This window comes from Microcebus murinus, chromosome 1, assembly GCF_040939455.1.
Source record: "Microcebus murinus isolate Inina chromosome 1, M.murinus_Inina_mat1.0, whole genome shotgun sequence".
Classification (NCBI taxonomy): Eukaryota; Metazoa; Chordata; class Mammalia; order Primates; family Cheirogaleidae; genus Microcebus; species Microcebus murinus.
In genome coordinates, this window is record NC_134104.1 from 114984853 (window position 1) to 115001717 (window position 16865).

The following is a 16865-nucleotide window of genomic DNA, read 5'->3' on the forward strand; positions in this document are numbered from 1 at the left end:
CCTCATGTGCCTATGAAAATAAAGTATGTGATTTAAAAAAAAAAAAAGCAAAGTATTGCAAAAGCCCAATAGATTTAGATGCAACTATCACAGATAAGATTTTTAATTTCACTTTGATAACAAAATATCCCTGTCCTGCCATGATTGCAACTTGGCAATATATTGGCAGTTGAGGGCAGGTGGAGGAGGTGATGGAGTGACTACAGGCCTAATAGTCCCTTGCGTAAAATGAAACTCTTAACTGGAAACTGAAAGTTAATTCAAACAATAGTGTGTTGATACTAAGCTAATTAGATAACAGGGGAGAAGATTGCCTATAAGCTGCCTTTGTCAACAACTAGAGAAAATGAAGTATGGGGAATGGAAGGAAGGAAGGAAGTTTCAAGTATCTGTGCTATTGCCTTTAATTTTAGAAAATTGTTACAGCCTTAGATAATGGGAGTCAATATGTTGAAGGCTTGTGGTTTGGGGAGTGGGACACTAAAGTAGGTATTGAAAGCAAGAATCAGTCATCTACTTAGATGCTAAGATGTTACTGTGACCATGGCAGTAGTAGGATGGATAGGTCTGTAGCCAAGTCCAAGTCTTCAGAGGATGTAGAGTCATGTTCCAATGATGTTTTTTTTTTTTAGTTTGCAAGGAAGAAGCTTGCTTAAGCCAACCTAAGAGAAGCTGGTTTTTCATATTTTCCTGAGGACTGGAATTGGAAAGGAGTCAACAACTGACTTAGCAGTTCTTAGGGTTCTTTGGTTTCTTGCTTCTCTCTGTAGTTCTGCTTTTCTTCTTTTCATTATCAGCTTTGCTTTGTATCCTTTCATCTTCATAGCTTCTGCTTAATTGTTGTTATTTTTCTTATGCTGTCTGCTTTTTCACAGCTTAGGAATATCACACACAACCTTCCTCTACCTACGCATCCTTTTAGCTTCAGTTCCCCCATTGATGGAGTGTTTTTCTTAGTGTTTGCTAATTTCCATTTCCAAGAGGAGGGAATCTGACTGGCCCACCTTATCTTTTCAAGCGTGAGTCACATTTTGAGCCAGCCGTGCTCACCCCCCCTACAGTTGTTGTGGTGGTACAGGGTCTAGGGCATGGCTTATGGTAGCTTTAGACAACAGGGCTGATGAATTCAAGCAGTTAAGCAGTTTTTTTAGAAGGGGATGAAATCATCACGTACTATGATTGGCATCTCTAGTCCTATGAGTGACTGGGCATCTGTATGGTGGAAAGGGTAAGGGAGATGTGATACTGTTCCTGATGTGGACCTAAAGCAAACATAGGAGAAGGAAAATGTCTGCTAACATTAGAATCATAATGGCCTAGAGTGATCACAGGAAGTTAGAACAGTATCTTCTGGTCCCTGTGGTATGGAATCATGACAGTCCTTTGCCAAATAGCTAAGACTCAAGCCATTTTTGCAGCACAGAACCAAGTTTGCTATAGCAACCACAAAATGAGTGGAGGGAATTTCCTGGAAGAGGTTAAGAGAAGTTTATTTACAATAGAAGAAGAGTTTAGAAGGCACAGTATGAAGGTTATGAAGAAAGTAGTAGTAGTGTGAAGGGTTTGGATAAAGAATAATAATAAAATAATAATAATGGTAGTGGCAGCTAGCTTGTGAATACTTACTATATCAGGCATTGTCCTAAGTTCTTTACATGCATTATTTCATCTAATCCTCAGTAACTGAACAAGGAAGAAGACACTCCTATTCTGAACCTAGGGAAACTGAGATGATTTAGATCTGTTAAATCTCTTGCCCAATCTCACACAGGTGGTGAGTAGCAGAGCTGGCTTTGGAACCCAGGCATTCAGACTCCTTTGTGCCATACTGCTTCACAAGATAGCACAGAATATTATGACAGTGGGAATACACAAGAGGCAGTGTAGCTTGTGTTCAGGGTAGATTGATAAAGACAAGAGGAGGTATGGTGGTATTAACCATCTGACAAATCCCCATCAGATTTGGCTGAGATCCCAGTGGTGACAAGGATCATGGGACAGGTAAATCTATGCCTTGGCAGGACACTACTAGGTTTGCTCAGGGTCCCAAACAGAACTTTGTTGAGTCCTGCTATTCCTAGTTGGTTGATGGTTCTGGGGAGGCTCACTCCACATAGTTGAAAATCTGCATGTAATGGTTTTTTTGGAGGCAGAGCCTAGCTCTGTCCGCCCCAGCTTGAGTGCAGAGGTGTCATCATAGCTCACTGTAATCTCAAACTCTGGGCTCAAGCAGTCCTCCTACTTCAGCCTCCCGGGTAGCTGGGACTACAGGTGTCCACCATCACTCCTGGCTAATTTTTTCTATTTTTAGTAGAGATTAGATCTTGCTCTTGCTCAGGCTGGTTTCGAACTCCTGAGCTCAAGCTATTCACCTGCCTCGGCCTCCCAGAGTACTAGGATTACAGGCGTGAGGCACTGTACCTGGCCTACAAGTAACTTTTGACTCCCCAAAAACTTAACCACTAATAGCCTTCTGTTGACTGGGAGCCTTACCAATAACATAAATAGTCGATTAACACATATTTTGTATGTGTTACGTGATGTATTCTAACAATAAAGTAAGATAGAGAAAAGAAAATGTTATTAAGAAAGTCAAAAGGAAGAGAAAATATGTTTACTATTCATTAAGTGGAAGTGAAACATCAAAGGCCTTGTCTCCCTTGTCCTCACACTGAGTAGGCTGAGGAAGAGGAGGAAGAGGAAGGGTTGGTCTTGCTGTCACAGGGGTGGCAGAGGCAGAAGAAAATCAGCATATAAGTGGACCCGTGTTGTTCAAGGTCAACTGTACATACTCAGCTGAAGGTTTTGGCTCTTTTAAAGACAGGTGTTAGGCTGGATCATTTCTGATATAAGGTGGTAAGATTATTAAGCTAAGATAAAGAATGTAGTTTTAATGTCTGACAACATGTTTTATGTAAGTTATGACACGGAAAAGCAAATTTTTGGCATTATTGTTTTTTTTTTTTTTTATCTTAAGTCTAAACCTATATCTTCAAAAAACCACTCTGCATAGTGAACAATTTTAGTGTAAAAACTTTATAGTTGGAGAAACGGGGATTTCAGTGATTGCTTTTCATTTTCCACATTTATCAAGAGAGGCATTTAATTTGTTAAATCTTCAGACCCTTTTCTTGGTATGAGCTCAAACATAAGATCTAGCTAAGTGCAGTAACTGTGACTTAACCTTTTTAAAATACTATTACAATTTTTTCCTAATAATTAACCTAACATTTGGGCTATCATTTGTTTTTAAATTATTTAATTTATTAATAATTATTAATTTATTACTTGAATTATTAATAAATAAGCATTTTCTTCTAACATAGGTATGTTTTTATCATATACTGTTTCCTCAAGTCTATAGATATGATTTAGAACAATAATAATATATTATTACTATCTTTTACTCTAGGCTCCATTACATGACCCCTGGGCATGTGCCTCTTTCATGGGTTTGAAGTCTTCCACCAGTAAATACCATCTCGTACGAGCAATATTGGAGGCAATAGCTTTCAGGTATGAAAATCTGCCATAAACTTATCCCTCCTCTTATAGTATTGCCATTTCCTTTATTAATTTCCTGCTAAATTGAACATTTGAAAATTTTAATTAAATTCTTTAATTTATATTTTTAGTTTAATATATATTATGTATGGTAAAATTTGTTTTTGTTGGCCAGGTGTGGTGGCTCACATCTGCAATCCTAGCACTCAGGCAGGCTGAGGCAGGAGGATCGCTTGAGCCCAGGAGTTTTAGGTTGATTTGAGCTAGGCTGATACCATGGCACTTTAGCCCAGGCAACAGAGTGAGACTCTGTCTCATTCATAAACGAATGAATGAATGAATGAATAAATGAATGGAATGAATGAATGAATGAATGAATAAAAAAATATGTTCTTGTTGCCAATTTCCTTGGTATCTCTTATCTTTTCCCATATTTAGTAGTACTAATACCACTTAGTTTTGGTATCTGAAAATTGAGTAATTTTTTAGAATACCCAACTTCTTAAGCATACAGGATTCAAAATTTGGATTTTCAAAGGGTTAATGTCCTTATTCATGAAGTGCTTTTGTTATACTCAAAAGATTGAATGATCAGAATTATCTTTATGCATAGTTCCCTATGGTCTTTTTGTTATGGAACAAATATCAATTATTAAAATTAAAAATGTGGCCATCATTAATATGAAATGTTAACCTGGCACAGTGGCTCATGCCTATAATGCTAATACTCTGGGAGGCCAGGGTAGGAGGAAAGCATGAGGTCAGGAATTAGAGATCAGCCTGAGCAAGAGTGAGATCCCATCTCTAGTAAAAATAAAAAAATTAGCTGGGCATGGTGGTGTAGGCCTGTAGTCTTCAGCTACTTGGGAGGCTGCGGCAGGAGGATCGCTTGAGCCCAGGAGTTTGAGGTTGCAGTGAGCTATGATGATGCCTTTGCACTCCACCCAGGATGACAGAGTAAGACTCTATCTCAAAAAGAAGAAGAAGAAGAAGAATATGGAATGTTTATAATGTTTAAAATAAAATTTTCTGTGATTACAAAATGACCATATGTATGTTTGCTGAATTCTATTAGATGCTATGCATGGTATGTTGTCTTAACTATCTATTAAATAGATGCTTGAGTTAAATTTTTCTTTATATAATGGTAAAAGATTAAATTTAGCTGTTAAATAAAAATTATACTCTCTTGTATGAAGGTGAAAAACCCGAGAACCTGAGTTTCTCGCTTATCTGGGCATCTGCGGTTCCCAACTCCCCCGGGCCACGGACCGTAGTGGTGGTGGCCTGTTAGGAACTGGGCGGCAGAGCTCCACAGCCTCCACTGCCCCCTCCCAACCCACCCGGATCTGTGGAAAAATTGTCTTCCACGAAACTGGTTCCTGGTGCCAAAAAGGTTGGAGACCTGAAGATGACTTCCATTTGGCATGATATTTTCTTTAATATTATTCTTCTGCATATTTTATAAATATTAAGTAAAATAGAAAATTATTATGATATAAATTTCTTCTAAATAGTTATCTTGTTTCTTTATTAGAAACAAACAATTATACGAGATGATGCAGAAAGAGATCCGTATTCCTGTAACAAAAATTAGGTATGTAAACTTTGTTTCTAATAGATTTAATTAGAAATTAGGGCCGGGCTTGGTGGCTCACGCCTGTAATCCTAGCACTCTGGGAAGCCGAGGCGGGCGGATTGCTCAAGGTCAGGAGTTCGAAACTTGCTCCAGCCTGAGCAAGAGCAAGACCTTGTCTCTACTATAAATAAAAAAGAAATTAATTGGCCAACTAATATACATAGAAAAAATTAGCTGGGCATGGTGGCGCATGCCTGTAGTCCCAGCTACTCGGGAGGCGGAGGCAGGAGGATCACTTGAGCCCAGGAGTTTGAGGTTGCTGTGAGCTACACTGATGCCACGGCACTCACTCTAGCCTGGGCAACAAAGTGAGACTCTGTCTCAAAAAAAAAAAAAAAGAAGTGGTAGCTGCTATTAGTATTTACATTATTATGATCATTCAGGATTTCAAAAAGAACTTATGGTTAGCTCTTTTGCAGCAAAATTCTTAGTTGTAGGAATTTGGAGAGGACAGGAAAGTCAATTACAGATTTATGAAATTTGGAAACATCTTGGCCCCCATATGTGTATTATGTAAATCTTTAAAATCACCTTTTTTGGGTGTGTAGCTATTTTTTGGCAAGGAAGCATCAAATTTCTTGACTTTTTTTCTTGTAATGTCCAGATGAATTTTTATGTGGTCTTTGTTTATTATACTTGCCCTATTTTGAAGTAGTCCCAAGACAAACAGGGCAGGTGGGAAAATTGATGGCAGGAATAATGAAAAATGTTTATTACCCACTAAGGTCCTCTGTCATCAGATCAATGCTAAGTGATATAATTTGGAATTAAAAAGTTAAACTTATAAAATAAAATCAAGGATTTAAGGAAATATATGGCCCTCTTAAAAAGAATTAATGATGCTTTTGTTGTAGCAATTTATCTCTCTTATTTTTCTCCCTGCAGGGCAGATGGAGGAGTTTGTAAGAATGATTTTGTCATGCAGATGACTTCAGACTTGATTAATGAGAATATAGACAGACCTGTCCACATTGACATGTCATGCTTAGGTGCAGCTTCTTTAGCTGGTCTTGCTGTTGGTATGTGTGGATTTTATAAATACGAGAGCTTTCTTATAAACTATTTCTTATAGATAGCATTTCTCCTCTCAAATCTCAAAATTGTAGAGAAGATCTAGAAAGCCTTGGTGTCCATTAAGTGCCATACACATAGGCATATTGCTCACAACGTATCCTGTGACCTTCTTTGTTGGTGGGTCTGGTTGCACCTCTTCCATCTTTACTTTACTCCTTCAGTCAGAAAACGTACGAGATGAGGACAATTAACTCTCAGCTGCTTTGGTCTCTAACAGGGGAGGGTCTCTGGATAAGCTTTTTGGGTAGATAGTGTTAAAGAAGAAAATTATTCAGTGACACTTGCTAAAGGACAGTAAGGCAGACTTTATTTGGGAGGACTATCAAGATAGATATAGGAACTACTTCAGCGGATCTGGTAGTGGGGGAGAGATATTAGGCTCCACTTTGAACACAACAAGGAAAAGTGGGAATTTATAGCCAACGAACAGGATGAGAGTCAGTAGGTGGAAAATTACTGAGAGGAAACACCCGGGTAAGGGGAAATTCTGACCAAATTGACCTAACATGATTCTTGTTGAAAGGCAGGCCAGGGTTGACTTCACTTGGGAGATGGTGGAGGATGAAATAATGAGCGTGAGCAGATATCGAGGAAAGGAGCAGATATCTGACTACTGACATGGTTGGATTATTGTTAAAATTAGATAATGCAGAGATGAACATGGAAGTCCAAAAATTAAGGTCTAGTTGAAAAGGAGCTCAGAAGAGACAGTAGTTTGCTCAAGGAGGGAATCTTTATCAGTAGGCTTGTCTTTGGCATTGAAACCCCTTCATTATTTTATTTATTGAACAATGTTTGTTGAGTACCTGTGACATGACAGTCACTGCTGGGAATAAAGAGGTTAAAAGCCATGTTCCTGTGTAGCTGTCGCGAAAAAAAAAAAAAAAAAGCCATAGTCCTTGATCCCTGGTGGGAACAGACAGGTAAGTTAAGCAATTATTAAATGCGTTTAATAAACTCAGCGAACAGCCATAGCATCTTAAACAAATGGTGTAGGCTTCCCAGAGCAGGGGACATATAACTCAATTTTGAAGGGGTTAGCAGACAGGATGAGAGGTGATAGTTTAATAGAGAAAGTGGCTTATGCAAAAGCACTGGCCAATTATGGGAAGTCTTGATACAGTGAGAGCAAGAGGGGAGGTTGGAGAGGTCCACTTGTGGTGATTCCTCATAAAGAAGAATTTGGGGCCAGGCACGGCAGCTCATGCCTGTTATCCTGGGACTTTGGGAGGCTGAGGAAGGATGATTGCTTGAGGCCTGGAGTTGGAGACTAGCCTGAGCAACATATCAAGACTTCATCTCTACGAAAAATAGAAAAATTAGCTGGGCATAGTGGGGTGTGCCTGTAGTCTCAGCTACTTGGGAGGCAGAGGCAGAAGAATTGCTGGAGCCCTGCAGTGAGCTGTGATGATGCTACTGCACTCCAGCCTGAGCAACAGAACAAGACCCAGTCTCCAAAAAAAAGAGAGAGAGAAAGAAAGGAATTTGGGGATAGGGGCAGGGTGAGGGAAAAAAGTATAAATAAAAAAGAAAATTGGATTTGATCAACTGAGGAATTTTAAGCCAGTGAGAGTCATGGAAAGATCTGCATTTGAACAGATCATTTTGACAATTAATGAAAGGATTAGTAAGGGAGGAATAAAGAATGGAGATGGGGATGCCGATTAGGGGGGAAAGCAGATGATGCTTTGGGACACTGGGAATGTTTTACTATGTTTCTGTATGTGAGGAGAGTGTTTTGTGCAAAACAGGATATTTTTCATTTAAAAGTTTTAAGCTAATGTTTAGCATATTATAGTTGCAAATCCACAAAGCATGAAATCTTGGTAAATTCAGCTTAAACTTTATTCTACTAAAAATCTGGTAATTTTGAATAAAATTAAAACTCACTTTCATTTATTCATCGATTAATGTTTGATTAATTCAAGGTGAAGAAAATAAGTTTTTCTTTACATAATCAGTTCCATTTGCAATTTAAAGTCCTTTGTGTATTCCAACTCCTATAAATTTAATATAATTAATTTTATTTTTAATAATTTCAAATGCCTAATTGTATAAACCTAAAATTATAACAAGGAAAATCTCAAATACTTAAACTAACTTTTGCAAATTGAATAAATGAAGCCTATAATTATAATGAACCACATTCCTACAAACATTCTAATATTTGTAAGGTTAATCAGATTTCTTCTATACTTTTCACCTTACAAGGCTAAATATGTCAGTCGCTTGAACACTTAAAATACAGTACATAAATACATGTAGGTTATTCTTACATATAACATAGTGGCTTGAGTTTTATCTACTTCATTATGTCTATATTTAATTTGAAACTTTTGCTTTTGTCTCAGAAATGTGAGACCTGAAGACTATGTACGTCCTCTGTATTTTCAGAATTTACCCAAGAAACTGATCTGTTCTACACATATTTTATAAAATGACTTTTAAAAATATATATGCCTTAAAATTTAAATAATAAATTCTAGAAATAAGGATTTTAAGAAACATTTATTTTCATTACTAGATTTATCTAATGTAGTGTACTGATGAAAATTAGTTTGGGTCTTTTTAAAATGTCTGTAAATTGATAGTTTAAAATGCTGACTTTGTAAATAAAAAGAATGTGACCAGACAGAAAACTTTAGGAAAAAATTTTAATGTGTCAGTTTTATGGATAAGAGAAAATGTACTTAATGAAGACTTGTGGACTATGTTAGTACTTCAAAATAGGTGAGGGGACCTCTGAGTAGGTGGGATATGTTGAGCTTATTAGCAAGACATCTGTGTCATTTCAGACTACTTATGGTCATAGTTAGAAATGTTCTTTTGCTGCTTTTTATTATAAATCACATGATGCTCTTTGCAAAGAACAAGATATGCTAGAACTACAATATTGTCTTGAATTAGAATTTAAATAACTTGTATGAATGTATGAAATGCTACGATTTGAAAAAGAAACTTTTATATTAATTCCCAACTTTGAATTTTATACACATCCCAGAGAGTTGCTACCTACCTCAAGATATATAAAAAATATCTTAATTTATTTTTGTTTATTTTAATTGTATAAAAAGAAAATATACTATTTCTCACTTGTATGTGTTTTAATAGTAAGTCACCAAATAATTGATGACAGGGTGTGGCTGCTTTAGAAGTGATACATTAATAATACCTTGCCACACAGAAATAAAGCTGTAAGTTAGAAACCAAAAGATTTTTAAATCCAGTGTATTTATTTCCAGGAATGGTCAATCCAACTAAATTCAAAAATCATAAAATATTTTGGGTTTTGTTTTAAAATAGTAATTGTTTGTCTTTGTACCACCAACTCACATAGATTTCTGAACAAACTTTATGGACTTATTATTTGCCTTAAAATTTTAGAATAATTTTTTCTTCTATAGGGTTTTGGACTGACAAGGAGGAACTAAAGAAATTAAGGCAAAGCGAAATAGTTTTCAAGCCACAGAAGAAATGTCAAGAATATGAAATGAGTATGGAAAACTGGGTCAAAGCTGTGAAACGATCCATGAATTGGTATAATAATACATGACACTAAATGAAATGATCGAAACCGTGGATAACTGGTTTATATGATGTGCAGAGGAAACAAAGCTCAGGGATAACGAACATGACGATGACAGATTTAAAAATGAACTTCACAGCCTGAGAGAAAAAGCTTTGCTTTCTAAAAAAACAAACAACTATTACTTTTTTCCCAAACCTTGGTAAGATTGTAAGGAAGGCAGCAATACCTTAAAACTTTATTTCTTCTGTTTTGTAGCAAATTCCAAAGGACATTAGCCATTTTCAACCATATTTTGACAATATGGGCCCTTTTCTTTTTTATACTGGGTCGATGGAACATAGGAATGTAACAGTTTACCATCTGAGCTGATAGTTCTGGGTCAAGCACCATTAACATTGTGTTCCAAAATTATGTGGAAAGTATTTCTTTAATTCTTTAACATTAAGTGGGCTATTTGAAGTCCTAAAGAGAAAGAATAACTGAGAAGATGTGGACTTTTGAAATATTAATATTTTATAGTTAAAGCCATAGTGTTTCAATGTTGTATCCAAATAGGAGCTCGGTATGTCCCTCTCAGATAAGCTTATTTGTTAGTGCTTTCCTTTATTGAGCTTAAAGCCACTGCCTTAATTTTTTCTTGTTCAGCCAAAATCTGAGCCCTCTTTATATGTTGAAAAACACTGAAAAACTAATTTTAGTTAATGAAGTAAAAGGATGTTGATTTTTAAGGAATAGAAAAAGACCATTTATTTTCCTTCTCAAGTAGCATTTGTTTCAAAAACTTCTGGCTAGAGTGTAACATTCTGTTTTTTATAGATTGCAAGCAGTTAACATAAATCTTGCCTTTCTTCTGTTACCTTTCCTAGTTGTTGAGAAGCTTGCATAAATGTCTTTTGTTTTTATTAAGTGCCTAATTGCTAGAGCTTAGTTTGAAGAAAGTGCCCAAATTTACTGGTGACTTAAGAATTGCCTTCATTTGAGTGTTTTAGTTGTCCATGTATCTTCATGGGTTTTTTTTGAGATAGGCTCTCACTCTGCTGCCTGGATAAGAGTGCAGTGACATCACCATAGCTCACTGCAACCTCAAACTCTGGGGCTCAAGTGATCCTCCTGCCTCAGCCTCCTGAGTAGCTGGGACTATAGGTGCACGCCTCCACGCCTGGCTAATTTTTCTATTTTTTGTAGAGATGTGGGTATCACTCTTGCTCAGGCTGGTCCTAAATTACTGGCCTCAAGTGATCCTCCTGCCTTAGCCTCCCAGAGTACTAGGAATACAGGCGTGAGCCATTGTGCCTGTGTCTGGCCCATGTATCTTTTTGATGCTTGTCTAGGCTCTGCATCTCTCTGAGATAATGTGCAGTGCATAGCTGTTAGAAGTGATGAGAGTGTGTCCATGCTAAGGATTGCCCTAAGGCCACTGAGCCAGAGATCCACGGAGAGGAGCAGGGACAGTCCCACATTCTCAAACTTTCTTCCTAGAAACAATTTAGAGGAGTAAGGGTTGTGAGCAGCTTCAGGCCAGGGATAGAATTATCCTAAGGCAGTTCCCATGTTATTTGCTCCTCCCTACATTTGGGGTAAGTTCCATTTGGATTTGCAGCAGTAATGAATTTATTTCCCTCTTGGTCAGGATTTATCACATAAAGTCCTTCTGTTATAAAACTAGCTGTCACATAATAATGTAACTAAAGGAAAGACTGTTGCAGAGAATTTTGTTATTGCTGTCATATATGTTCATTTTGGACACCAATAAGATAGAACTTGACAGTTAAATTGCACTTTCTGCAAATTCCATTTCAGTGAACTTCAAGAGTTTTCTTAAATTATTAAAAGTTTTTTGATAAAGACATAGTAGAAAATATATAGTATCATTAACCCCACTAATTAGGATTTAGAAATATTTTTGTTGACTAAAAGTGTCTTTATTTACTGTAATAAGCCAAATATATATAGATAATATTCTTTTCATTCTTTCTCTCTTTTACATCCTTTTTACAAAGCTTAGTGGCCAATTATAGGCTTTCCTGTCAAAATCATATGAATGCCACTTTGTTGTTTTACTATTATAGATTCTGCTTCTCAGTAGGTCTGGTTTCATATGAAATAATTCTATCTTTTTGTGTTGGGCTATACTGAATTACAATATTAATATCTAAAAGTAGGCCGGGCGTGGTGGCTCACGCTTGTAACCTAGCACTTTGGGAGGCTGAGGCGGGTGGATTGCTAAAGGACAAGATTTCAAAACCAGCCTGAGCAAGAGCGAGACCCTTGTCTCTACTAAAAATAGAAACACATTAATTGGCCAACTAAAAATATATAGAAAAAATTAGCCATGTGCCTGTAGTCCCAGCTACTCAGGAGGCTGAGGCAGTAGGATTGCTTGAGTCCAGGAATTTGAGGTTGCTGTGAGCTAGGCTGATGCCACGGCACTCTAGCCCAGGCAACAGAGTGAGACTCTTATCTCAAAAAAGAAAAAAAAATACCTAAAAGTTTGTTCATTTCTTTTCCACATTCTTCTTTCTCAACATATAACCACAAAAACAAAGGATAAAAATATCTTTTAGATTATGAGGGAAGTTAACTTTGAATATCTCTCATTGGATTTGTGCATCTCTTCAAGAATCAGCTGCTTTTTCCTTTTGTGAATCTAAAATCTAATCTTTATTTTTAATATTTCTGGATATTTTTAGTGACACAGGTTAGTAAATCTTTTTTCAGATTTAACCAAAATCAGAAACATGACCACATTTGCTTTCGTGGTTGTAGAAACAGTTGATAGTCAAAATCAATTGAGCAAAAACAATGTCCTTTCTATCTTTCAAGTTTATTTTTCATTTGTATGTTAACATTTAGAGTTTGAAAAAATTTGTGCTACTATTTCTCAGCATGTTTTATTATTCCATATGGATCTATCAGATATTTTTAGGATGTCTCCAGCTATCTCATCAAGGAGGAAAATGTTTCTGTACATTCCATCTTAAAGTGGTACAAACTGCTTTTATATCGTAGACTTACTGATTTTTAAATCTTTTATATCCAACCATGACATGGTTTCACAACCTCAGCATTGATATTTTAGACTGGATAATTCTTTGTTTTGGGGTGCTATGCTGTGGATGTTTAGCAAATGTTTAGCAAATCCCTGACCTTTGCCCTCTAGCTACCAGTAATATCTTCCTAGTTGTTAAGGCCAAAAATGTCTCCAAACATTGTCACCCTGGGAGGCAACATTGCCCTCAATTAAGAATCACTGATAGAGGCTGTTAGGAGAAAATCAAAGATTCAGTGTCATATTCCTTTGCCTCTGCCTCATTTTACCTTAGGAAATGGTTGTTATCAAAAACAGGTAGTAGTATCTTAAAATAAATAAAGCGTCTATAATACTTTGCTGGTTAATGAGGGAAAAAAATCTCATGTAATTGTCTTCTGATGTTTTTATCCATTCAGCTCCACCTCTGTAATTTCTGTGGTCTTAATTACTGTAGTAGGTCTAAGACTTCAGTATAGGATTAATGTATTCTACAGATCATCTTTGATTTGATTTGCTTCTTTGGTTCTTCTTCATCTCTGAGCAAAGGAGATGATCACTCACTTTTATCTGCTTTCTGTGCAAAACTTTACCAGACTGGAAGCTCCCTGAAAGCAGAAATCATATCTGTTTCCCTAGAACTTAAGATTTTGCTTTTCTATTTTTGGGATAAATTTTTACTTCATGTTTGTAAGTGTAGTATTTGCATACACATTTTTGTCCTTGATGTTAGTTACTACATTTATTGATAAGGAGCAGTTTATATTTGTTGCAAGTAAAATATGTTTCCGTTCAATTATGAATAACCACTTTTGTTATCAGAGCTAGAATCCTCACATTGTTTATTTAAAATTCTTCATATGTTTATATATTTGCAAATGTATTTGTGTAAAGATATGCATCCCCAAATGTACCTAGTTACATTGGGAGGTATAATTGAAGCCTTTTTATTTACAGATTTTATATATTTGACTGCAGATGACAAAAAGATCGAATCTTAAAAGTGCCAAACACTCTGGGTGCTGTAAGGTAGGAACTTCATAAATAGTTCCTTCTGGACTTATACTGGGGACCAGTCGTTACTTTAAAATAGTTCATCAAATCACAACTTGGTAAGAGAAAAAAATAATAACAAAAAATAAAATAATCCCACCCAGGAGTCTGGCAAGAATTTTGTTATTTTTTGAGGAGAGATGTAGTACTACCCTGGACTTCTTTGACTTTAATTGGTTCTAGAGTCATCCCAGAGATAGCCTAGAAGGCTTGAATCCATCCTAAAGGATTCTGAATCCCTTTGGGAAATTTAGATCATGTTTTTTCAATAAGAGTTAAAGGCCCCAAACACACCTTGGACATTTATGACCTACCTGGTCCCAGAATCATCTCACATACCCAAAGCCTGGTCATCTGGTTAAAACCAGTCACAGTGGTTAACCTCAAAAAGGTAAATAAGTGATTCAAAATCATGTTGGTTTTTAAAATTTTGGAGCCCTATAGCCATAAATATTTTGTCACCAGCATCTATTCTAAATCACTCCCCGTGTTGTCACCATATTCTCATGGGATCTTTGTTCTAAAGGAACAAGGAATGATCTCGGGAGTAGGAAGGATAGAGATAGGAGCCTGAAAAATCAGATATTTCTGAACTTCTCTGTTACTCTGTATCTATAGTCTCTCTCCCCTTTATTGTAAATTGGGTCTGTTATAAAATGACTATGTCTAGACATATATCTGTATTACTTAGGAAAAAAAGATACCAATTTATCTTTATAAGAAATTGCCAAGCTGTTTTCCAGAGCTGTACCATTTTACATTCCCACCAGCAAAGTGTGAGTAATCCTTTTTCTCTATGTGGTCACCAGCATTTGGTGTTGTCACTATTTTTTTATTTTAGCCAGTCTGATGGATGTGTAGTGATATCTCACTGTGGTTTTAATCTGCATTTCTCTAGTTAATAATGATGTTCAACATTTTTACGGGCTTCTTTTTTTTGCCATTTGTTTATTCTCTTCAATGAAATTCTGTTCATATCTTTTGCCCATTTACTAATTGGTTGTTGGCTAATGAGCCATGTCATTAAATATATTTTTTAAAGTTTTTTTTAAAAATTAGTCCAATGACTTAAGAAGTCATTAAGTAGGATTTTTCAAATCCTTCTAAGCAAAATGTTTATAGCATTTTGAACATGATTTTACAATGTACTGAGCACAAAAGTTCTTATATTCCTTCTGTGCTTATTACAGAGTATGGTACTAATACTGTGTAATATCAAAAAAGTTTCAAAGACACCTTTACTTAGAATGTTAAGTAGAGTGTACAGACAAATACTTTGTACATAGCTATCATAATGTTTCTAACCTTTTTTATTTAAAATAAGCTGATTTGTTTAAAGTTTTTAGGATGATATTTTGGTGGAAAATTAATTAGAAATTTTTCTGTTTGTGCAAGATGGCAAATATAGATTCCAATTCATATGGATCAGTAAATTCATAATCTTATTTCTCTGATGTCCTTTATGAACTCCACAGTTTTTATTAGTCATTGAGGGCCTCATAAACCATCATTAAGATCTATGGATAAAATCAAGGACACATAGTAATAGAAATATTTTTCATATGTATGTGAATTTTTTCATTACCTTTTTATCTACATTAACTTTTAGGTTTGTTTTCAATTTTACCTGGATATTCTTATTTAATACTATTTCTTTGTTTTGTTTTCTGCTTGTGACATTAAGAAAGTCACAAGAAACCAGGTACTGTGATGCCCACCTGAAGTCCCAGCTACTGGGGACACCAAGGCAGGAGGATCTCTTGAGACCAGTAGTTCCAGGCCAGCCTGGGCAACATAATTGAGACCCTGTCTCAAAAAAATCACAGAATGCCAAAATTAAAAAAAAAAAAATCACAGAGAAATAGCATATATTAACTACGATTATGACTTGAGATAAACTTGGGCTTAATATGGTTAGAGAAGAAAGGGTTTTATGTAACCTTGCCTCTCTTTAGATCCTCTTTAGGCTTATTATTCTATATTCTACATTCTTGCACAATGGAAATTACTAGAGAAGATGGTTAATTCTTTGTGGTGGGGAAAATATCATTTTTTGTAAAAATATGCTGTGTTTTTAAATATTTAGAAAGATTATAAATAACTAGAGGAAAGGTAATTCCATATACTAATATGATGGAATTAGCTTAGCAGCTGTTAAATATCCCTTTTGAAAGTTATAATCTAAAATCTAAAATTATTTGGGAAACTACAATGAAATAGTGAATGATTGTTCTGTACTTGCTGGTGTATTAAATTCATTTTTTTATTCGGTGTTTCTCTGGTCATTGCTTTAAATTCACACACATATTTAGTGACATCCATATGGTGGAATATTCAGTTAGATATCTGGATTCAATTCCCTGACCATACTGAAGTCTCTTACTATCTCTGAACCCATGATGCTATATTTTATGTTAAGAAATTTGAAGAATGAGGCTGGGTGCAGTGGCTCACGCCTATAATCCTAGAGCTCTGGGAGGCCGAGGCGGGAGGATTGCTTAAGGTCAGGAGTTCGAGACCAGCCTGAGCAAGAGTGAGACCCCATGTCTACTAAAAGTAGAAGATTTTTTCAGATTTTGGAATATTTGTGTTATATATACTTACCAGTAGAGCCTCTGAAATCTGAAAATCCAAAATGCTCCAATGAGCATATGTTCTGAGTGTCATGTTGGCACTTAAAAAGTTTCAGATTTTGGAACATTTCAGATTTCAGGAGTTTTGATTTGGGATGCTCAACCTGTACTGACAAAAGTTAGGAGACTACTGGGTCAGAGATTAAAGACTTTATTATGACATAGCAAGCATCAGTTATCTTCATATTTGCATTGTTTCTCCTTGCTGCCCAAGACCTACGTGGAGCAGTTCAGGTCGATGCTGTGAATGCAGTGGTTTGTGGTATGGCTCATGAACCTCAAGCTTAGGACACCTGAGTCTTTGTAGTGTGTTGGAAGTCAGCCTGCCCAATTCTTGCCCCAGAGGAAATTATTTTTGTTATATTGGAAAGTTTAACACAATTATACTCTGCTCTGGAGGGAGGC

General features: G+C 36.1%; 1 protein-coding gene across 1 annotated transcript in view; it reads left to right on the plus strand.

The window, feature by feature from the left end:
* GK5 (glycerol kinase 5) overlaps nucleotides 1-16093 on the plus strand; it is a 59977-nt gene extending 43884 nt beyond the window's left edge. The window contains exons 13-16 of the mRNA XM_012762364.2: nucleotides 3413-3516; nucleotides 5042-5101; nucleotides 6029-6162; nucleotides 9622-16093. Of these exons, the coding sequence (XP_012617818.1) occupies nucleotides 3413-3516; nucleotides 5042-5101; nucleotides 6029-6162; nucleotides 9622-9770 (447 nt within the window). The 3' untranslated portion in view covers nucleotides 9771-16093. The remainder of the gene's footprint in view (nucleotides 1-3412; nucleotides 3517-5041; nucleotides 5102-6028; nucleotides 6163-9621) is intronic.
* The last annotated feature ends 772 nt before the right edge of the window (nucleotides 16094-16865 follow it).